This window comes from Xyrauchen texanus, chromosome 24, assembly GCF_025860055.1.
Source record: "Xyrauchen texanus isolate HMW12.3.18 chromosome 24, RBS_HiC_50CHRs, whole genome shotgun sequence".
Lineage (NCBI taxonomy): Eukaryota > Metazoa > Chordata > Actinopteri > Cypriniformes > Catostomidae > Xyrauchen > Xyrauchen texanus.
In genome coordinates, this window is record NC_068299.1 from 39,789,433 (window position 1) to 39,814,657 (window position 25,225).

The 25,225-nt window shown below is 36.5% G+C and overlaps 1 protein-coding gene across 1 annotated transcript in view; it reads left to right on the top strand.

Annotated features, from left to right (window-relative positions):
* Window positions 1-25,225, top strand: part of wdr11 (WD repeat domain 11) — a 188,393-nt gene that overhangs the window by 95,408 nt on the left and 67,760 nt on the right. Inside the window, exons 12-16 of the mRNA XM_052089447.1 lie at window positions 9,077-9,183; window positions 17,283-17,358; window positions 18,747-18,855; window positions 21,962-22,086; window positions 23,589-23,736. Coding sequence (XP_051945407.1) covers window positions 9,077-9,183; window positions 17,283-17,358; window positions 18,747-18,855; window positions 21,962-22,086; window positions 23,589-23,736 — 565 coding nt within the window. The remainder of the gene's footprint in view (window positions 1-9,076; window positions 9,184-17,282; window positions 17,359-18,746; window positions 18,856-21,961; window positions 22,087-23,588; window positions 23,737-25,225) is intronic.

A 25,225-nucleotide genomic window follows, 5' to 3' on the forward strand; every position in this document is an offset into this window, starting at 1 on the left:
TCTTAGCTTGTCCAGATTGTTGTCGGCTGCCAAAAAAACACTCCAATCAATGCAGTCAAAGCAGACTTGTAGTTCCAGCTCTGCTTCATTGGTCCATTTCTTTACAGTCCGTACTACAGGCTGTTTATGACTATAGATTGGAAGAAGATGAACCAGACAGTGATCAGAGAGTCCCAAAGTTGTTATAGGTACAGAGTGATATGCATGCTTTAATGTTGTGTAGCAGTGATCCAGTATATTTCTGTCTCTGGTGGGGCATGTAATGTCTGTATTTTGGTAGTTCACAGGTGAGATTGGCTCTGTTGAAATCGCCAAGTATAAAAAATTAGTCCGGGTATTGTTGACTACTTTGAATATGCTAAAATATAAAACAGTTTTGATTTATTTTGGATTTTGTTTAGTCACAGTATAATTCCCATATTTCCATTTCTATTATTCCATAGTTGTGATGACTTTACTATTATTCTAAAATGTGGAAAAAAGGAATGAAAGAATAAGTGAACCTACATTTTTGAACAGTAGTGTACATAATTAAACTAAACTTCTCTCTTCCATCCCATCTGTACACCAACTTTCATTGATGTAAAAGCATATTCCACCACCTCTCTTTTTCCTCGATAACTTCACGATGCGATCCAGTCTGAACAGCTGGAAGCCCAGCAGATGTAATGCGCTGTCCAGAATGACTTCACTCATCCAGGTTTCTGTGAAGCTCAAGGCAGCAGAGGTTAAAAAGTTCTTGTTTGTATGGGTGAGGAGAAGTTTTTCTGTTTTGTTAGTAAGAGAGCAGAGAATCGCTAGATGAATACTCGGCAGCACTGTTCGAAAGCCAAACTGTCGGAGCTTGACCAGCACGTTGGATCGCTTCTCTCGCTTGCGTCTCTTGACACGCTTGAACAGCACCGCTGCTCTTCCAAATAAAATGTCAGAATTGTCAAAAACCGTGAAAAGATTGTCTGGTATGTGCTGCCGAATGTTCAGCAGTTCGTCCCTGTTACAACTGATAAAAAAAAAAATTTACTAAACACACGACAAACAAACAAAAACCGCAAAAGATTTGGAGAGCTCAACACTGAGGCGGCTATTCGCGGCACCATCATGTGTCATCATGTACATTCACATAAACTTATCAACATTTGTGTGTGTGTATAAAACAAACAGAGATGAGATGGAAGCATGTGTTTTTGTATATCTATGTCATGCTATTGGGTGGCGTTCTGTTCTCTCTGTACACTCATTTGTGTTTGGGTTGCAGGCAGCATGTTATGTTAAGAATTTTGCTTTTTGTTAGGCTAATGAGGTTCATGTTAATATTAATAAGTGTCAGCGTTTGATTTTATGGACATGTTTGTTTACTTCTGCTCTTTTCTATATCAGCTGCATATTTTCAGGAGAAGTGAACTAATTAATCATGTGGTCATTTTACATCTCATTAGTCATCTCTAACTAGTTCACCCTGTCGGCAGACTTCCCCACGGTCTCATTGCACAGAACATAATTCCTTCTTTTTCTCTTTCCTTTTTCTGAATGCACAGAAAACTTTCTCTAGACTGACACAGAATTCTGATCTATATGTTTCAATTTAATGAAGACTGTTCATGCATGGAGGTAGCTACAGCATCACTAAGATCAGTGCGGTAAGGTTGTGCTTTGTAGGAGTCAGAGGAGTGAGTTTGAAAGGAAGTTCAGTAAGTGAAAAGGCAGGAAATTCAGAATATTCAATCAAAGTTTATGTAACACTCCTAGAATCAGTCCCTTATGTGACCATATCATTGAATACCAGATTTCTCTTGCTCTTTTAAAATAAAAGGGTTCAAAGTACTATGTAGACATACTCAAACTTTCAAAATGCAAAGCTCCTTCCCCAGTCCACCTACAGCATTTCATGTCGTTCCAAACACATAAGGAGAATTTTCAGTCATATGATAGCTTTGTGTGGGAAGCAGACAGAAATTTAAATTATTCGCTGAAAATGTTCTCTCTGACTAAGCTCTGAAATGTAATTTGCATTTAGATTAAAAAAAAAAAAAAAAAAATGGGAAAAGTTTATTTTTCATACCCTATTGGCAAATAATTTTTCTTTGTTTCTAACTGAAACTTAGCTGAAACGGTTTCTCTGAAAACTTAAACTGAAAATGTAATATCTAATGCATTCTGCTTCTCGTGCATTCTGGTGATTTAACGCATTAATTCAGTGCGATTAATTGTATTAAAAATAACGCATTAAAAAAAATTACGCAATTAATCGCAATGCCACCAGACCGTAATAAGGAAGATTCCTGAGAAATGCAAGCTTGTAGTACCACCTGTTTACTCCAGAGGGCAGTAATGGAAATGTCATCTGTATGGCAACGCGAAGTTTATACAGTGAAGAAAACAACCATCCAGCAGCAGAACAAAACAAATTATTGTGTTCTTGTGTTCAAAACACTTGATGGAATTCGAACTTTAAGAGATCTCAAGATGTGCTCTAAGTATTAAACTATATTTTTTGTTATCAATTTTTTTTTATCATTGATGATGTTAGGATATTGTTTAACATACAAAATGACGAAGACAATCAAACAGCCATTACAAAGGTAGATAAAAATCAAAATTAACAGTTAAAATTTTGATATGTAAAAAATAAGTAATTAAATAGAAATAATAATAGATAAATAACAAATAAAAAACTGGTCAGTTACACAAGAGTAAATGACAAAGATACATCAAATAATATTTGAGACATAATATGCTTCAGAATATATGCAAGACTATATATGTACAGCAGATTATATAAAAGAAATACATCCATACAAAATTCTTGACATTGAGACCTGTGGAATAGCACTGAAAGAAGTCTACGACATTTAGAGAAGAAGCGAATAGAACCAGAACCATAATTATAACGAACTATATAAAAATAATAAAATATAAATAAAAAAAAATAAAAAAAAAATAAAATAAAAACCAAGACCAGAGAGTGTATGTGGTTGGAGGGGAAGGGAGGGGAAGGGGGGGGGGGGGGGGGGTCTCCTTAATTTAAATCAGTAGACCTTTAAGCTTCTCCAAAGTTTGGGCCCAGAGTCTAATGATATCTTCTCTTGCACCGTGAATGTGTGCAGTGGACAATTCGAGATACACCACATCTATAAATGTGAGAACCCAATTATTAAGAGAATGTGGAGGTTTCCATCTCATTGCTACTAGTTTCTTGGCAGCTGTCAAACCAGCTAAAAACACTCGTTTCTGAATTTTGTTAAGGTGGACATCAGAGAGATCATTTAAATTAAAAACAGATGGGGACAAAGGGACCGCAACATTTAATAAAGTGGACAAATTTGTTTTAACCATAATCCAAAAGTTAGCAACCCCCGGGCATTCCCAAATCAAGTGAAAGAAAGTGCCAATTTCCCCTGTATGGCAGAGGGTACAATATGGATCAGGTTTAAGCTTCATTCTATAGAGTTTACGTGGAGTCATATAAGTCCTATGTATAAAATTAAGATGGATTTGTTGATGATCCGGATTCCTAGAAGCACGCATTATCATAACCCAGACACTGTCCCAATCAAAACTGGGGGAAAGGTTCGGAATATCTGTCCGCCAGGAGGAGTCTATTGTCAGAGGAGGATATATTTTTTCCAGAAAAAAAACATATAATTTAGAAATAAAACCTCTTGTTCCCTGTGTCTCACCTAACACTTTCAACAAAGGGTGGTCTTTGAGAGGAGCCATCCAAAGGACTCCATAGGCCTTCATGGCTGCCCTCAACTGCAAGTAAAAGAAAAAGGTGGAGCTCTGCAAGTTGAATTGAATAGAAAGTTCCTCAAAGGAGTGGAGGCCCTTGTCACCCATTATATCACCCAAGGAGTGAATCCCTTTGTCGTACCACTGTCGACACTGACCAAACTTAATAGGGTGCTTATCAATGCGCAAACCCTCATTATTAAAGATAGGAGAGTAGGGATTCCAATTAGAGCCGATATCACAAACTTTTTCTGCTGCTCTCCAAGTCGACAGAACATGCGACACCAAAGGACCAAAACGGAGTTTACACTTATTTAAAGGGATATTAGCGAATAAAACTTCATCTAGCTTCAGAGGAAGAACCATATTTACCTCCAGGGGATGCCAAGAAACGTCAATTTTATCATCATACCAGCTAAGGGGACATAGTGTAAAAGCCCAGTGATACAACTTAAAATTGGGAAGTGAAAGTCCACCAGCGAGTCTATCTCGTTGCATCGTGGAAAGTTTTAGACGTGGCCGTTTGCCATTCCAGACAAATTTGGTAATTATGCTCTGCAGCCTGTCCCAAAAACGAGCAGGTGGAGGCAAGGGCAGCGTAGAACTCACAAAATTAATTTGAGGAAGCACATTCATTTTGATAATTGATACACGTGATCTGAGAGAATTTGGGAGTGATGACCAATTATCCAGGTTACATGAAATTTTTTATAGGATACCCTCATAGTTAGTCTTAACTATATACTGCAATGAAGAACCAATCATAATACCCAAATATTTAAATTGTTTGACCACTGGTATACCTGAGGGTAGTGCTGTATTTCTCATTGCTTCGTTCAGTGGAAGAAGTGCTGACTTTGTCCAATTTATTTTATATCCGGAAATCTTACCAAAGCTGCCAAATATAGTTAAAATATTAGGTATGGACTGTAATGGATTACCTAAATAAAGGACATCGTCTGCATACAACGAAATATGATGATTGGTTCCATATATTGTGATTGGGGTGATAGATTTATCTGTGCGTATTGTCTGCGCCAATGGCTCAAGTGAAAGTGCAAAAAGAAATGGACTTAGTGGGCAACCCTGTCGAGAACCTCTGGCTATGTCAAACAGTGAAGAACAAGTTCTACCTGTCAACACTATGGCTGTGGGGTTTGCATACAACACTTTGATCATACGAATGCAAGAGGACCCCAGGGCCATAACCTTCAATACGGACCATAGATATGGCCATTCCAGAACGATCAAAGGCTTTCATAGCATCTAGTGAAAGGACAGCGACAGGAAAAGTCAACGTAGATGTGCCATGTATTATATGTAGTAATCTTCTAACATTATCAGATGCTAACCTAGTTCTAATGAAGCCTGTCTGGTCACAATTGACCAGCTTAGTCATGACTGGCTGAAGCCTTCGCGCAATCAGTTTGGCGTAGATTTTCAGATCAGCATTCAAAAGGGACAATGGCCTATAACTTGAACAATCGTTAGGGTCCTTGTCCTTCTTGAGCAAAAGTGAAATAATTACAATATTAACGTCTTTAGAGAAGGACCCTCTATCAACAGCAGCTTGAATCATATCAAAAAGTAGAGGGCCCAGACGGTCCCAGAAGGATGTGTAAAATTCTGGGGGAATTCCATCCAATCCAGGGGATTTACCACTACACATATCAGAAACAGCCTCCTTAAGCTCATCTAAGGTAATAGGAGTATCTAATTTTAAAGAGTCTTCCTCAGGCAACTTGGGAAGCGGTATTTTGTTTAAAAAATTGTCACAAGCATCCTGGTTATGTGATACCTCCGAGCTATATAATTCAGCATAAAAACTGCGAAAAGCAGCATTAACCTGTGAGGGTTCATTAAGGATGACACCATCTTTTAACTTAATTGCGCTGATATCTGAAAAATGTTCATTGGACCGCAATGTAAGGGCAAGTAAATGGCTAGGTCTAGCCCCATTAAAATAGTACAATTGCCGTGTCCTATGAATTACAAATTCAGCATGCTGTTTCATAATAGAATTTATCTCCTTTTTCGCTAAATCAAATTGAAGCCTTACATTGTCATCATATCTTTGTTGCAATAGACCATCTAATGTTGTAAGTTGAGACTCTAAATCGTCTAATCTAGATGAATGAGCTTTCCTTATTTTGGAAGCATAACATACAGTAAAATTCCTAATAAACCCTTTAACAGCATCCCAGAGTATCCTCGGGTCATCAACTGAACCTTTATTTATATCGACAAAGTCTGATAGTTGAGTTGAGAACTTGGTTTTGAAAGTTTCATCTCGGAGAAGCGTTGTGTTGAAACGCCATCTAGGGGCCCGAACTGGATTAGAATTTAACAAAACAGAAGCCTTATGATCTGAAAATGCCACTGGCAGCAAGTTAACATTAACAATATTATGAAACAAGTCTCTAGGAGCAAAGATAAAGTCAATTCGAGAGAAAGATTTGTGTCTGGATGACAAATGGGTGAAGCCACCAACATCAGGATTTAATATACGCCACAGATCCACCAACCCGGTATCATTGATCAAGGAGCATAAAGCCTGCGAAGCATATTTTTTATCTAAATTTTCGGAGTGTCCGGACCTATCGACTGAATAGTCAACAACGGCATTAAAATCAGCGCCAATGATGAATTTGGAGTCAGAAAGCTCCAGAAGTACCTTAGTGATCTGCTTGTAAAATTCTTTTTCAAAAGTATTAGGGGCATAAATTGAAACCAAGGCAACATCTCTATTTTCTATATTAACTTTCGCAACTGTTATTCTACCTTTGCTATCTGCCCAAGTATCCAACAGTTTAAACCGCAAATTACGCTGGCATATAATCGCCACCCCTTTAGATTTAGTTGAAGCTGAGGAGCAAGCAACAACATGGAAGAAGCGATTAGACATACGATTTGTATCCCTTTTGACCAGATGAGTCTCTTGTAAGAAAGCTATATTTATTCTTTGTTTTCGCAAAAAGTCCAAAGTAGCAACTCGTTTCACTGGGTTATTCAGGCCCCTTACATTGAGGCTGAGAACGTTCAACTTGACACCATCAGCCATTTATGAAGTGTTAAAACGTTAAACCATGCAATTAGCAGGGAAATCAGACTATACATAGGAGAAAAGGACGGGAAGGAAAGGGAAACTTTAATCTCTGGTCCAGGCTTAGCTAAACTAGTATTGGAACTATATACAAACAAAAACAGAACAAGGAGAAGATTGGGTGCACCCATGTCTATAACTCCTGTAAAACCAAAATGAGAAACTAGGATCTACCATTCAAAAGCGCAGAGAAAAAAAAAACTCACCTGCTCAATATCCTAGCTTAGATCAAAAAAATAAAAGCTTTGCGGCAAACAAAAATGTATACATGAGAAAAACTCTCCCATTATTTTTGTCAATCACCCATCATTAGTTTGAACATACAAGAAACAAATTCCAACAATATGTTGTTTCTAAAAGCAGCAAAAACTCATCGAGAAATTAAAGGCCAAAAGGATCACATATTACCGTCCATATAAGCTTTGGCATCTTTCGGATCTCTGAAAGTTTTCTGAATGCCGTTCGCCTTAAAGACCAACACGGCTGGGAAATTCATTTGAAAGCGAATGTCTTTCTTAATGAGTTCAGCACAGATCGGGTTGAAGGCTCGCCTCGTGGCACAAACTGTAGGTGAAACGTCAGGAGCGATACGGAGAAGTTGATCCTTGTATTGAAGCTTGCCTTTGCGTCTAGCTGCAGCCAGAATTGTAGCGGCATCTCTTGAGCGATGTATCTTGATAATGATAGGGCGAGGGCGGCCATCTGTAGGCGTCCCACGCCCTCGGTGTGCGCGGTCAATTGCGATAGACGGAACAGGTAACTCAAGCAGTTTTGGAATGAAAGATTCAAAAAAAGTTATGGGATCACTTCCCTCAAGAACGATCCTCCTAGCCTAGAATGACCTTCCCGCCTAGAACGACCCTCGAGATCTGTAACCTTCTCCTTAAGTGCCGTATTAAGTTTCTCAATAGCAGCCAGTTTCACTTTTAGCGGAGCGATGTCATCTTCCAGGGCGGAGATACGAGTCTCTGAGAGTCGGTGGCCGCAGCGACCTCATCAATGCGTTTGATACTATCCACTTTCACATCCAACCCTGACTCCAATTTAACGAAGGAATCATTCAGCATCTTTTGTGTGCGCCGACCTTCTTCCGCCATGACTTGGGCAATTTGTTTAAGTAAAGCTCCATGTGATAAGTCATGTACGAACTCTCACGGCTAACCTCATGATCGCTGTTAGCACTAGCCTCGGTCGAATCAGTACCATCTTCCGTAATGCCTCGGGAAAGATCCGGCTTGATCTGTTTTGATGGCTTGGGCATGATAAATTAACAATGAAGCAACTAAATAATGATTTCAGAAAGATGGGTGAGGGTAGATTATAAAATACAGGAACGTGGTCTGGGAGAGGTGAAAAACGTGACTGATCACTCCGCCGCCATTTTTGATCCATTGTATTAAACTATATTTAACTTGACACAGTGACCTAAACATTTTATGTTTATGACGTAACGCATCCGAGACGCTACACAAGCATGTCTGACGCAGGTCCTTAAACAAGCCCTCATAATAAATCTCGAACTGATTGACAAATTCAGTTGCGAAATGGATTGCTGTGAACTGTGATCAATAATATGGTAGTAAACAATACATTGTATTCTAAAGCCGCTTTTTGTATTGTCTTATCAATGATTAACTCTTCTGCCACAAGAATGTAAAGCATCTGAAAATATTCAGATAATGTAATTATCTGAATATTTTGTATTTATATATATTAATTTGTAAATATTTAAAGATAACTATGTATAATTTCATCATTATATATTGAATTATTGTTATATGAGGGGCTTTCTCAGCAAATATTTGTATATGTGATTAAATGCAATTAATCACGATTAATTTATTGAGGACACCATGTAATTAATTTGATTCAAAAATTTGATTGACAGCTCTAATAATATATATATATATATATATATATATATATATATATATATATATATATATATATATTGAATTGAATTATTATTATTTATTTATTTAATTTTTTTTATAAAATGATTTAACATATGACCACCCATTTTTTATACATCAATGCCTCTTCTGTGTTCAACAACTTGGCAGGGACATGGTTATGCTTTTCACATGTGAGGTTATGTACATATAAAAGTTGTAAAGGCACTGTAACATTAAACAGTTTAATTCAAAGAGTCAGAGAGAGGGTGGAAAATGGTCATGAATGGTGTAATAAACTTTGAACTATTCTCTGAATCTCATTTCTGTTGTCTATTCTTCTCTCTCACAGAGGGATTGAATGGGTTAGTTTGACCAGTTTTCTGTCCTTCGCCACCTCTGTTCCCAACAACCTTGGACTAGTGAGGAATGAACTGCAGCATGTGGATTTACGCACAGGTACATTGCTATTATTAATCATTTATCTATTCTTTATTACTTAAGAATATGCTGTTTGCAAAATCTTGGAGATTTGCCAGGCCAGTATTGTACCAATAGTGGCACAATGTTTCAGATCTTTCTGATTCTATTTAGAGTGATTTTAACCTCTTTAGCTCTCCTGCATATTGTGGCTGCTGCCTGATTTTTCACACTTGAATTTAAAAGCTCACCTTACACATTTACAGTGGACTGATTAAAAAATATTCGTCTCATTTTACAGAACCCATAACAAAAAAATAATAAGTCATAAATTATATTGTATATGTTTGTCTTATGATAAACATACATGCATTTATTTATTTTAATGTTGTCTTTGAATGTCTGTGATTCATTCCTCTGGATGTCAGCAAGTTCTAGGAAAATACTAGAAGCTTAATTTAGATGATGATGTATATAATATTTCATCATCAGTATTATCAGAACATATTTGCCAATGATTTATTCTTTTTTTTGTTGTACTGCATATTTTGTTCTGAACCTCTTATTCACAGCATTGGATTATTGATTCAAGCCAGCTTGAATCAATAAAGTAGAAAATAATTTATTTAGAAGAAAACATCCCAAGGTAAGAGCTGATATAGAGTTTGTGGCAGAAGCAGTGATCGGACCAGACATGAGATGTTTGTTTTTGTTGTATAACAGATAATTTTTCACTTTGTGATTCTTTTGATAATCATTGGAACTGTGGTGTGGGGTGTTCATAGTCATATTCCTACATCATCACCACAATGTGGCACATATTTATGTCATGGAGGTTTTCAGCTCTTACAGTATATTATTTTATAAAACATAACATCAAAAGTGATGGAGTTCTTGAAAAGTTCAGATTCTATACTTTCAAATGGTATCTAGGGGCTGTTCAATTTTAAAGACAAACTTCTGGCCCCATCCATATTGGTATGCAGAGTTGAAGTGACAGGTTAGAATAAACCACAACAGCTAATAAGGGTTAAAAACTCTCGTTTGATGCATTATGTGTCTTATTTGCTTTGCACACTGTCAAACAGTTTATACAGAAAGACTAAAGATGTCCCAATGCTCACATCAATACTACCAGTGTTATTATTTGTATTAATGTTTTAAAGCTGTGTTTAATCATGCAGGTCGGTACAGACAGTGACGGATAGAGAATGTCTATAAACACATTCATATATCACAGTTTGAGCACTTCCATCTGTCTGCAAGAATAGATGAGTTAATTAATACTGGACCTGCCTTTTAAAGTCTCTTTGTAGTTTATCACTTATTAACAGTGTTTTGATGCCAATTATAAATACTGAATTATACAACAGTGCATTACATGAATGAGTGATGTTCTGACCTTGCAAGCAAATGCTCTGATTTGCTTATTTTTGTGCCACAACATTGTAAACACATGTATATGATTGGATAATTTGAACCATAATAAAAGTTATATTTGACTATGAAGCTTTTATGTAATTACAATGTTTTTGGACATACTTTAAGGACCACAAATCTGGCAGAGGTCACAGTGAATGGCTTTGAGTTTTAGAGGAATAGTTCATCCAAAAAAGAAAATTCTGTCATTATTTACTCACAATGTCATCCAAAAATCACCATACAAGTATAAAAAGAGTAGACCAAATGATTTTAAGTCTTCTGAAGCCAAATGATAGCTCAGACAAACATTTAAACATGCATTTTTTCGATCACTCGCCCCATTTGCATCTTGGCACAGTAAATTTGCATGAAATGAGACACTGTATGAGAGCTACAGAGCAGGGTTTTCAGTGAATGTGAAGTTCAAAGTGATTGTTCACCCAAAAATGAAAATTCTCTCATCATTATGCACCCTAATGCCATCCCAGATGATTAATATTTTAGCTCTGTAAAGAATAAACTTAGAAAATCGGCTGCGTCATTATTTTAGTTTTACACAAAGATAGGCATATCTATTACTTCGTCAGCACCCCTTGTTGCACAATGAGCCAATTGTGTGAGAAACACAAGCATATCTGTTAATCTGAGCATAAAATAGAATTGTGTATCGAGCGTAGAACCGCTCTCTAACTACTGAAAACACTGTATCATGATCCTCATGCGTGCTCTTAAAATTTTGACTTTACTAACAAAATACAGACAGACCAGAGCTGCGCACATAAACTTTGAAGTGAGCAGTGCGTGCAGACTGTTCATTTATTTAATTATATCGCAGCCATTTGCAGTTTAATAATCGCACAATGCCATATTGTAATTTTAATTTTATCTCGAGTAATTGCGCAGCCCTAATCAGAATCTAAAGATTGGAGAGAGAATAAATGAAACATTCGGGTCTTCAGTTCTTCATTAGACCCTGCTTCCACATGCATCTACATTGTATTTTGGCCTCGCTAATGTTACGAATAATTTAAATTAATTTAAACCGACTGAACTCTCTAGACTGTAATTTAAGAGTCAAGCATTTTTTTTAAGGGTCACATGACACAACAAAATAGCTTTGATTTCCGTGAAGTTCTTCTATGGGCACAGAGCCAACAAAAGTGCATCGGGCAAGAATTGTCTTTAAGTTACATTTTTTCTCTCCATTGAAACCTGTTTGTGTGTAAAGAGTAGCGTCTAGTTTTGTTTGATGTTCAGCTTTAAAACAGTTATTCATTTTTTTTCTCTGATAAACATGATGTGCACTTTAACAATATTGCCACAAAAGTTTACAAAACATGTAATTATTTTCAATAACTTTCCACATGAACAAATCTGTGGGTCGTTTTGCTTCATTTTAATATACATGTTGTCATATTTTATTTTGTTATCTCTGTACAGTAAGATTCTATTCATTAACATTATTAAATGCATTGTGTGTCACGTACTAACAATATACAATGATTTGTTCTTGATTGACATTAATCAAAATATCTAAATGTTTCTTCTCATTAGTTCATGTAGTATAAACTAGTGTTATACAAATTTTCACTTCAATGATGCATTAGTATATGTAGAAATGAACATTAATGAAGAATAATAAATGTTGTACAAACATTTATCTTGACATATTTATTGTGACAATGTATTTTGACAATTACTTTTTGAACTGGTTCTGTCGTAGTTCAATTTGTTAAAAATACAGAGAGAACACTGAGGTTTAATAATAGATAAGATTGCATGACAAATTAATATCAAGCAATTTTGGCATACTAGCAGTGCATTTTGGCATACTAGTATTAATGGTTTTGTCCATCTGTTGTGATTGTGTTTGCTTGACAACGCATAGAGAATCAAAATTTTTTTTAAAACTGTTTGATACACAGCTGAATGTCATGAGCTTAATTAATGATACATTTGAAAAACAAACCTGAACATAATCCCACTGTACACATATGTGGGCATACATTTTTAAGAAAAGTATTTGTGATATATATATATATATATATATATATATATATATATTAGTTGAATTATTTTTTCATGTTTATGAGGGGCAATTAGTTACAAATCATAAATAAAGTGACGTCATCAATGGAGTGAACAGAGATTCGTGCTTGTTAGCTTTCATTTTCCTCAGCTGAGAAGCATCATATTCAAGCAGTATATTCTGTATTTCGGGTCTCAGTGGGATTTTTAGGAATTGTCTTCAATCTGTTTTAAATGCTAGGATTATTTCTTGCAATGACTGAATTTTGTCACTGTGTTCCTTTTTGTTCCTCATCATTTTCTCCTTCAAAGGGAGATATCCTGTTTTGCATCTGTCAAGGCAAAGTCTTGTTCCAATTTGACTAATTCTTGTGTTCAGTTGTCTTTTATTTAATGTAACTCAAACTGTTGTTTGCCTCACCATGTTAGCACTTGCAGTCTGATGACCATGCTGATAATGTTCTTGAGGACTTGATGACAGCGACACAGCCAATTAAATCACACTGCCATTTATTTATCTTGTTTTATCAGTTTCACATATTTGTACGATTTGTTTGAGAACAGACTTTCAGAAATCAAAATGTATGCATTTTTTTTCTTCTTATAATTATATATTTAAAATCAAAGTATAATCTCTAATAGTCTGGGTGGGCCTGGGTCTAATTGATAAGGGATCCAATTACCAAGGGTGCTGAACCCATTGTTTGTCTTCAGAAGTGGAGTATATTGGCACATGAGTCATATGGAGTGTGAAGATTCACATTTCTCCTTTTCTGGAAGAAAGACAGTCATCTGGTTTTGGAATAACATGTAATGCTGTTCCAAACTACTTTATGATACTTTTGATTATTTTTGGAGTTCAACACCCTCCCCATAGTTCCCATAATGGAAAAGTCCCAATAACTGAAAAGAAAATGGACCTTTACCAACAACTAAACCTAACCAATTTGAAATGAAAAGCACATATTCTGAAGCAACCATGTCATTTTGTGTCACTTCTATGGCACTTTCACTTTCGTGAGTCTTTGACTGGACTCGAACCGCAGCCGTCAAGCCCAAAGTCCAATGCTCTAGAGGGTGAGCTACCAAACATTACAAGTGTTAAAATTGATAATTTTTCAAATCATGCGTTAAATGTGGTAATTTTAGGTGTCATTTTAATCCAATACACTTTTTGTCAAATTTGGTGAAAATCTCTTCACGGTCCGCTATCTGTCTGTTCTGTGTGTGCACTCACTAAAATCTGGTGTTTGCACACAGCCCTGGATCTGTAAATGGGTAAATAAACAAATTGGATCAGACCGATCCACACAACTCTTGTGTGTGCATGAATTTGGGGGCTTCTAAAGGAGCACTGAAGGAATGGGTGTGTTTGTTTGTCTGTTGAGTTCAAATATCAACAGTCTTTCTCAGGAATTGCTTGAACCACCTTTAAAGTAAAAGTGTTTTGCTGCCATAACATAGCGGGGTTGAGTAACAGAGCAAAAAATAAGTGTTTATGAAGTCATAATCAGCCATTGTCCTCGTGATTTGTGTGAAAGTGAATAAAACGCACAGTTGGTGTTGGGCCTTTATTGTTAATATCACCAGGAAACTGCAGCGAAATGGAGAAAGTGGCATGTAAAAGTCAGTTTGCAAAAATGGATATTGAGTAACGTTCATTGTATGAGAACAATTAGTTTACTATTTTTGAATATGAGATCATACTTTGATTTTAAGTATATAATTATAAGAAGAAATAAAATTGCATACATTTTGATTTCTGAAAGTCTGTTCTCAAGCAAATTGTTCATATATATGAAACTGATAAAACAAGATAAATAAATGGCAGTGTGATTTAATTGGCTGTGTTGCTGTCATCAAGTCCTCAAGAACATTAGCAGCATGGTCATCAGACTGCAAGTGCTAACATGGAGCAAATAACAGTTTGTTCTACAAAGAAAGTGATTGTGAAGTGAAACAAGATTGTGAATAAATTCCGTCAGTATATTCCAATTTGTTGGTGAACTATTCCTTAAAAACCTCCCTTTATTCACCGAATTCCCTAATAAGTTGACTTTAATTAATTTATTAAATAAACTTGTTCCCTCAAAGAAATTGCGAAATGGTGTTTCCAAATATTTTGTAATAAAGTTCACTTAAAGGGATAGTTCACTGAAAAATTCAAATTAATATATCTTGTCATTTACACATCCTCATGCCATCCTATAAGTATTTTACTTCTTTCTTCTGCAGAACACAAATGTAGATTTGTTTTGAAAAATGTCTCTGCTGTATCGGTCTGTATAATGCAAGTGAATGTTGACCAGATCTCAGAAGGTCCAAAAAGGACATTGAAGTTTTGGTGTTCAAATAGAATAAACTTAACCAAAGGGGACACAGATCACTCAAAACAACATAATTCTACAAAAGAGCTACATTTCCTAATGTCAACTATTTAAATGCCCCCATAAGTTCCCTTTGACCAAGAACACATAATTAAATAATGCAAGCACAAGGGATTATGGGCATTTCCTGTAAGCTAAAAGAAGTTATAAGAATATTGATATTTAAGTTATAAGTCCACATTACATTTTAAGGTATGTTAAATTAAGACAACTTGATTTTTCCAGTAATGTCAACATTAGGGTTAACAGTGAATAAACTTGTTATTCTACAGCCTCAGATTTTAAAGTGGAGAAAATATTACGCCTGTGGCAATGAAGCTGCATAAATGAGGCATATCCTGTATCCTTTGTTTGTTTACCTTTCCAAAACACTCTGTGATTGATGACACTGTGTGTGTGTTGATCTGGTTTTGATTCATTCTGTTTTATGTTTATGGGGTTTCACTTGTTTATGACAGTGTTGTTCTGAGATTTTTCTGGGTCATTTCTCTGTGTGTGTGTGTGTGTGTGTGTGTGTGAGTGGGGTAGTTGTGCAAAATGCAAAGCATGGCCCTCTTCATCACTTCTGTTTTTGTTGTTGTTTACTCTCTGCTGCTGTCTCCAGTCTTCATTAGGACCTTAATGAGAGCACTCTCCATACACACTTTTGTCTCGAAGAAACACTCACACACACATGCACACATGCAAGTTAGACACTTGAGTGTCTGGAGAGTAAATTAAGGCTAAACGCATTCTCACATCATTAATGAGTCAATAGAGAAGTAGCTGCCTGAAGTTAAAGGTATTTTTGTTTATATTTAGTTGGCTAATGGGACAGTCGTCTTAGACTTTATACTCACACCTATGGATGTTGTAGATGCAGCCTCATGCAAAAGCAAGGTTTTCCGTTATCGATGCCATTGAAGAAATACCTATTCGCAGTCAGTGATGATTAACCGCACAGTCGTGAGGTATTAAAGTATTAAGGCAGTGATTCTCAAAATGTGGGGCGTGCCCCTGTAGGAAGACTGACCCGTCCTCAAATCTCACTTTCACACATTCAACAAAAATAGTGAAAATACAAATAAGAACCGATGTGCGCAATTTCTTATCCTCGGCCTTTTCTCCTGACTTGTTTAAACTTGCACCTGGCACCGCAGCGCATCCTGAGTGCGCAGCTCTTGACAGCCCAAAGCGTTCATGTCAGGTGTGCTCATGTAAACAAGGTCATTCTTGCATGCACACCAGTTTCAAATTTGTGAGGAGAAATTGAGAACCGCTGTATTAAGGAGCGAGTAAGATAGATAGTATTATTTATGAATACAGAACAGCCAATGATAAGAATTGTAAGGATAAAGAGGCTGTTATTGAAGATTGAGGCAGTTAAAAACTATATTACACCTGACATCAAAACCTCAGCTTACAGGAAAACCTCAGCTCATTTCTCATGTGAAGAAGGTTTTTACATAAAAGTCTTAAAGGCACAGCAAAAAATGGCCGGCTTAAAGGAATATTACAAATTCAATACATGTTGAGCTCAATCAAAAGCATTTGTGGCAAAATATTGATTTCAGCAAAAATACATTGACTCGTCCGTTCTTTTCTTAAAAAAAAAAAGAAAGCAAAAATCGGGGTCAGAATGAGGGACTTACAAAGGAAGTAAATGGGCCAATGTGTTAATGTTACTCACCAGTGTCATGTCCAGACTTTTTTGACTGGGGTGGTCCTTGTGGGGCACAGGCTGATTGAAGAGTGGCAAAATTGCTCTGTTGCGTTAAAATGCTACCTGCATGTTATATGTATATTGTGATGGAAGGTGACGGAGATCATTTTTTATATATAAATATATATTGATATATATTTGGAATATTGGAATCTTTGGTTTTTTTAATAAAAAAAAAGGACTTTTTCTTTTAAAATTAGACCAATATTTTGCAATTAGCCCACTGTATGTGTATAAGGTTAGCTTGTAGTGTGAAAGCAGAGAATCAATGGAATACAAGTTGTAAAACAGTGAAAGAATGATGTTATGTCCAGTGCCCAATTCTTTTTGTTAACTCCAGTGTCACAGAAATGATACACTTGCTTTTTGGGGTCCACTTTAGATGAAACTGTAACTCTGTCATAGCAAGAAAATAAATTGCAACGCTTATGCAGTCACGGCTTTATCGTTTTATTGTTTTATTACAAATATGAGTAAACATTTCTCCTCTCTTTGTTGCAGCATTATTGTCATAAAATGCTTTTGTCTTATTGACCCACACTCATTTAATATTTTGTTTTATGAAAAACAGAATATAATGTTCTCTCTTTCTCTCTCAGGGCGGTGCTTTGCATTTCGGGGTGAGCGCGGGAACGATGAACCAGCCATTGAAATGATTAAAGTGTCACATCTGAAGTGAGTTACACAAACAAACTCACACTTCTGCCTTAAACACCTCAGTGAGCACTTAAACACTTCAGTCCCAGTGCGTTTCCTCAGTGGTGATTAATGTTCAGCGGGCACACACAAAATGCTCTTAAGAATGATTTCCTGGAAGGTGTCTGGGGCACTTTCACATCCACTCACTCAATCTCTCTCTTGCAGTACTTTAACCTACTCAGTCTGAGCACATCTAACCATTGTTTTGTGAAAGGTGAGGTAGCCCAGTGATAAGTAGCGATTGTTTAACCTTGCAGTAGTGGTCATTTTATTTATCTTTTGTCATTGTTTCACAGCTATCATCTTATTTACTTCCCAAACTTCAAGTGCTTCGGTCAAGCTTGAATGAATCGGTGTCTGCTGGTTATCAGTCAGCCTTGACACTTTAAAAGTGCAACCACCAGTTTCTGCTGCTGACTGATAGTTACCAGAAAAATAAATAAAGTACCATCAAATACTAAGCAGTGCATGTTTGAGATCTATCCAGAGAACTTTAATAATATTTAAGTCTGGGAACATGGTGACTCAGTGGTTGAGGCTCAGGGTTACTGACCAGAAGGTCGGGGGTTCAAGCCCCAGCACCACCAAGATGCCACTGTTGGGCCCTTGAGCAAGGCCCTTAAGTCCAGGTTGCTCCGGGGGGATTGTCCCTGTAATAAGTGCACTGTAAGTCGCTTTGGATAAAAGCGTCTGCCAAATGCATAAATGTAAATGTAAATTGTCTGGTTGTAATATCCAACCGCTTTTGAGCCTTGTTTCTTCACTAATGTGGGACAGATTGCGTTCATACCAGTGCTCCAACCCACACACACTTTTTTAGCCTTCTTGGTTACAGAAGTATTTTTCCTATTTCTTTATTTTTTTCCATAGGAATTTTTTAAAAGCATCCAACCAAAATCAAATCAACCAGCTCTGAGGTGAATCAGAACATTACAAACTTTGATTTAATGCTAAATGCATTTGAAAGAAAGTCACTACCATCCCATGAAGCATTGGAATGAAATAATCATATTAAAACAATGGAAAAATGTCAAACTTAAAAGTTGTTGATTATACGTATGTACTGCATAAAAACAAGATGGTTAATTTCATTGCAAATCATCCAGATATATGTAGTTTGAGATTGTAGGGAGACACTCGATTTTGTCATTCACTGTGCTTCATGGAAGTGGGCAGTGGCTGCAGGACTCATTTGGTGTGCTTTGTTTGCCACAATTCTCTGATTGGTGGATCGTTCAGGAACGATGTTTACATGAACTGTACTGCAGAGTACAGAAAGATCCTTTCCTAGATTTTCTGAATGCCTGTTCAGGACTAGTAAACAACTGAAAGTATTTTTGAGCAGTGTGTTCTGTCTTTTGTAGGCAGTATCTGGTGGTGGTGTTCAGAGACAAGCCTCTGGAACTTTGGGACGTCCGCACCGGAACCCTGCTGCGCGAGATGGCCAAGAACTTCCCTACTGTCACTGCCCTGGTACTGTAACACACTCACAACTCACATGGGTTTATTACCAGTTCTCAGACGAGATATTACCCTTCAGATTTCCTCTCTCAGCAAAGTGGCTTCATGACTTCATTACCGCCCAGTGAAACTCATAAAGAAGCAAAGCTCCTGTCTCGCTCTTTCTGAAGGGGCAATAAACATTGTAATGATGCCACCAGCGACGGCTGGTGAATAACCCCAACAATAACCTTAATAATACTTGCAGTCCCTCGCCCATCAAGCCCTGCCAGCTCATTTGCCTGTTGATTGCTCCCTGAGGCTGCGTAACAGTTCCAGCTACTTCTAACCATCAACTAGTGATTTAAAGCACAGAGAAATGATATGCATAGCACTCAATCCATTTATGAAGTTTGTTCCTTTGTTTGTTTTTCGTCGTCTACGCATGTGTGTTGGAGAAAAGTTTGACTCCTTGGCTGAATTTTTCAGACTGTCAAAAAGATACTTTTCACAGAATTTGTTTTGTGATGGAACTGCGAGGGGTTCGTTAAATTGTGAAAAAAAAGGTCTATGCTAAAGTAAAAATTCACTTTTACATGGTGTTTGTATATAAATGTGAGTTGGCAGTGTGTGTACACAACCACTCTACAGTGTTAAAAGTCGACCCAATCCTCTTTCTTATATTTCTATAAATCAAAAACATTGTGTCAAAACGAATGGTGTTCGTTTCTGCTCTAAGTTGACGTCACGTTAGAGCAGGCCTCGCCCACGACTGGTGATGGACTACACCCTATTATCATAGCTCCTCCCCTACGTGATAATACACAGTCCGCCATTTTTTTTCAGCACTGGAGCAGATACATAATGTCTCAGAAGAACAGAAGAATAATGTCTCAGCTTCATAAGAATCATAAATGTTCTGTTGTTGCTGTAAAAGTGAACATAAGAGTCTTCATGTACTCCCGGCATCGGAGCCACTGAAGATGCAGTGGACAAGTCTGACAAGGAAATGTGTCCCAGAACATAAAAAAATGTGTGAATGTTTGTGCAAATAATTTTACACCGGACTGCTTTGTGAATGAGTGTCAATAAAAATTTGATTCTCAAGCATGGATCAGTACCAACTGTTCATGTTCCAGCTTTATATCCTGAAGATGTAAGTATCGCACTTTATATTATGTGAATGTTTGCAAATCGCCTTTCCGAATGTGCTTGTAAGCTGATTCTGCAGCTAATGCAGCTAAAGATACCATTGTCTCTGATTTTATTAACAGAGATCAGAGCTATGTCGTTATTTTTAGCTTACTGTCTATATAATTCATAATCACACCTTTGTTATGCACAATACTGTATTTTTGAAAACTATTTACATTTTCTGTGAAAATAAGAGAGTTGTACTAAAAGTGGAATGTTTACTTGCAAAGGCCAGCTCATCTGCACAACATATCAGTACCACGAGGGATGTTTGTTGCCTGACTGACTCACCACAGCTGTGTAGTGTAAATTAACCATTCAGAAATGTCCTGGTTCATTCTCAGAGTTGTGACTTCTGCTGGAGTATCTCCTTCATTAGTGTCCTACTCTGGTTAATACATATATTGCTGAACTCCGGCATTTACGGCGTCAGTCACATTGGTCCTGATTTGTAGTATGCTGTAGTGACCATCATCGGCGAGCCTCTTTTTTTTATATAAATGTGAATTCTGTGAACTTGCTAAATAAACATTAGCTAGCAATACTATGTACATTTTTAAATAAATATCAATAACTTTTTTTTGCAAATTTTGTCCTCTGTAAAAATCTGCCTGAAGTAATGCAAGTTTTTTTTTTTTACGCTGTTCACGAGCTGTAAAGACACAGCCCTCTTCCTGAAAGGGGGTGGGGAACAGCAGCTCATTTGCATTTAAAGAGACACACACGAAAACCGCGTGTTTTTGATTCTACCCAAAAAGAGACATTTTCAACATGGTCATGGTAAATGATCCGTGGGGTATTTTGAGATGACACTTCAGACACATTCTGGGGACACCCGAGACTTATATTACATCTTGTAAAAAGGGGCATAATAGGCCTCCTTTAAAGTAATAAAATAAGGGGTACTCCAAGCAAATGACCACTCTCAGGAATTTAGCTCACAAAAAAGGTTATGGTTTTAACTAAGTCATGTGATTAATCAGGATTAATCATTTTACAATAAGACAAACATTAAAATATAATCGTACATATATTTTCTTTATACTTTGTCCCAAAGAACTTGCAAGAAATTGGTTAGACGTAATTTATTTTAATTATTTTAATATGTACAGAGTTAATTAGACATATTTTTACAGTAATAAATATTTGATACAAGTGTACAGTATGTGTGCATGCCATAAAATTAGTGGTCATGTTGTAATTACAATTTGGGCAATATTTCTGGCGTTCTCCAGTTTACTTTTTTAATAATACGATCAAATGATCAGATTTAATTCATATAAAAATGTATTGGCAAGAGAATCTTAAGTGTACATTAGCATTATTAGACACTATACATACAGATATAAAACATATTGAATGCTGAAGTTTAAAATCTCAAAACTTGTATTTTCTCTGGCTGCTGTTCAGTCTCTAACACCTCATGCGGTTTCGCCTTTGACTCTGGATCAGATGACAGTGAGTGAGCATTTTGAAAAGATAAGGCATCTTGCCCGGATCTGTCCCACATCTGGCTCACCACTTGCGGGTGAAGTCTCCATTCTCTGTGCAGTAAATCTGCTCTTGTGTTTATTATCCCTGGGACATGTGTCGCACATGATGAATAAGAGTGTTCTGCTCCACACAATCAGTTTCTGTGCTAGGATGTGCAGTCGAATCTAGCGTGTACCTCAAGGAAATTTATGAATTTCAATTTTAGTAAGGTTTACATTTTCAACTGATGTGCGGTCACTAGTGTGGATATGCAGCTTATTTATTTATCCATTCCAGTTATATGTGTACATAAAACAAAAATGTTTGGTTAGTAAGAAAAGATCCGAACTAAAGTGTGTGTGGTTGCTTCAATCACTGCCTTCACTTTATGCTGTGAAATTCTAGCTGCGTACCATGTATGTCTTTGAGCATTTGTTCTATATGGTAACATTTAGTTTGTATTTCTAAACAGGAGTGGTCTCCCTCACATAACCTTAAAAGTCTGAAGAAAAAGCAGCTTGCAGCACGAGAGGCCATGGCCAGACAGACTACTCTCGCCGATGCTGAGCAGAGCAGTGTTGAGTCTTCCGTTATCAGGTCTGACCTCTGCTTAAAGGAATTGTTCAGCCAAAATTATAATTCTATCTTTAAAAAAAAAAATTAATTCCAAGTTCCAAATTCATTTGACTTTCTCTCTTCCATGGAGCACAAAAGCAGATATTGAGCAGAATGCTCTGGAAGGTCAAGCACTGTGTCGCACATAATGAATGGCCTGGCTCGTAGTTCCAGTTCATTCTAACGGTATCAGTATGGTTCAGGTCTAGGTTTTGTGCAGGCAAGTGAAGTTCTTCCAAACCAGACACAGTAAACCATTTTTTTTAATGGATCTCACGTGGTCCACGGCTTTCCTGTAAACTGTTGTAAGAGTGAAGCGCACAATTCTCTAGCAGATAATGAAGTTAATGGAAGAAGCCATAAAAGTAGTCTATACTCTATAGTGCTATAGTGCGTTATATTCCAAGTCTTCTGAAGTCATACAGTAGCATACAAAAGTGAAGAACAGATCCAAATTGAAGTCATCATTCACTGATAATCTTTCCCTCTTCCAGAGCTCTCAAATCTCATTCACAGTTCTGCATGTTCAGGGTCGCGGTGTGAAGATGCGTTACACCAGGTGATTGTCAGTGATCATATGATTTGGAATATAGTGCACAAGTCATATTGAGTAATTTTATTGGGCTTTTTGTCATTTTTGGAGCATGGGAGTGAAAATCCCCTCCACTATCAATGATGGTGAAACAGCAGTGAAACTGTGAAAATAGAGCAAACAGCTTGGACATTCTATTAAACATCTCCTTTTGTATGCCATGGAAGAAATAACTAAATCATGTTTGGAACGACATGAGGTGAGTAACGGATGATAGAATTTTCAGTTTAGGGTCAACTGTCCCTTTAAAGCACTTCACAACTGTCAACAGTATCACGTATGTTATCCTTTATACAGTATATATGTTTGTGTGCGCATATATACATTATATATAAACTTATTAATCTAAAAAAAAAAAATCAAGGTTACAATGAGGCACTTACAATGGAAGTGAATGGAGACAGTTTTTGGAGGGTTTAGAGGCAGACATTTGAAGCTCATAATTTTATAAAAGCACTTTCATTAATTATTGTTAAAACGCATGTATTACTTGAGCTGTAAATTTGTTTAAATTGTAATTTTTACAGTTATTTTAGGGTTTGTTGACAATTCATTGTCATGGTGACAAAGTTGTAAAATTGACTAACTTAATACAGAACGTTTAGTGATTGATTTTACTACACTAAAATCATGTTTACATGCATATTTGTTTTTGTATTGTGGCTAAACCTTTGAAACAGTGAGTATTTTAACCTTCAAAAATTGACCCCATTCACTTCCATTGTAAGTGCCTCACTGTGCCCATATTTTTTCTTTTTAAAAAAGAAAAAGAGGGACGAGTCAAAATTAATTTTTGTGTTAATTTATATTATTCCACAAATGCTGTCGATTGAGCTTAATTTGTATTGAACCTGGAATATTCCTTTAACAACATGCCTTCTCTCTCTCATAGTCTGCTGCAGGATGCTGAGAGTAAGTCTGATACGAGTCAGGGCATCTCGGCTCGTGAGCACTTTGTGTTTACTGACACGGACGGTCAGGTCTATCACATCACTGTGGAAGGCAACAGTGTGAAAGACGGTGCACGAATCCCTCCTGATGTGAGTGTCCCTCATTTGTATGTGTTATGCATCCTCCTCCCCATGTTCCCCTCTTGAATTCTCATTACTAAAACTTTCAATATCTTTCTCCTTGTCAGTCTTTTCCTCAGTCAAATCTCTCAACCCTGGACACACACAAATGCCCAATTCTTCACAAATTGTAATAAAATAGCAACATTCCCACTTTGAAATGTATGTGATCACTTGAATGTTTTAACATAAAAGTGACATTTCCTTTTAATGTCTCTTATTTTGACCAAAGTTATGACATTATCACTTTCTACCCCTAAAACCACTTGTCCTCCGACCATAACTCAGTTCCTGAGAAAAGCCCCGAAATGAAGATTAGTTACAGACAACATCGTGGCGGATGAGTAAAACATTGAATAGACATTTCAGAAAGTTGCTTTTACATACATTATATGTATTATTGTACTAAATACATGTGTTATATCGAAAGTGCTTGTTTTTAGATTAATATTTTCATCCTTTTATTCGTGAATTGGAATAATCTGGATAGAGCTGTAAATATTCTTCTTCTGCATGGATCAAATTTGAATTTTCTTGCATTGTTTTTAATTAAATTTGCAGTTTCAAACTTTTGAGTTAACAGGAGATGAGAGAAAATGGCTCTCTGCTCTGTTCTCATTATCCTTTCATCTGCTGCTGGGCTTCGTTCACATTATAACCCATAATGCTTATTTCCGATTCTTTGCTCAGATCCAAACTTTTTGCTTTGTCGGCTCACATTTCGTGTTTATAAGCGACCTATATTTGTCAGCTGTGATACATCATATTCTTTATTATCAACGTTTCCCTCTCCATTTTTTCAAATCCATTCTTAAGATCCATTCTTTTTGCATTCAATCTCAGAAAGTTCAGACAGGAATAGTAGCACACTGCTTACTGCTATTAAAACAAATAATAATAATTACAATATGTATAAATAGTCGAAAAAGTTTATACTTAAAAATAATACTTTGAGTCTTTGCATGCAGCACGCAGCAAGTGCTGTCCATTTAAATTAATCTTATTTTACATTTTAAATTCATTTTTGTGCAACTTTTGTCAGTCTGATCAAATGAGCCAAGAAAGAGAGTATAAACTTGTGATTTATATTGCTTCAGTCATCAAACTGGAAAAATGCACAATGTATCGATGACTCCAATGCTATCGGACAATATTACCAAAAGACCATCAGTCTTGTTTTGAATTGTCTGACTTGACAATTGACTTAATTGTTTTTCTTTTTGGTTTTTCAATTTAGCCAGTATAGCTTTTAGACCAGGTTACAAAAGTATTAAAGTAATCCATCTTTTCTACTGTACTTTGATTTCACTGTATCTGATTTTAACATGCAATACTAGTAGATTCAATCTTTTTTATAAAGGAGCACAATTAGTTTAATTCAATCATTACATTATGTTAAATTTAGGTTGCAAATGAACCATTCTTAATTGAAACCTTAGTTCAAACTGTGGACTTGTGA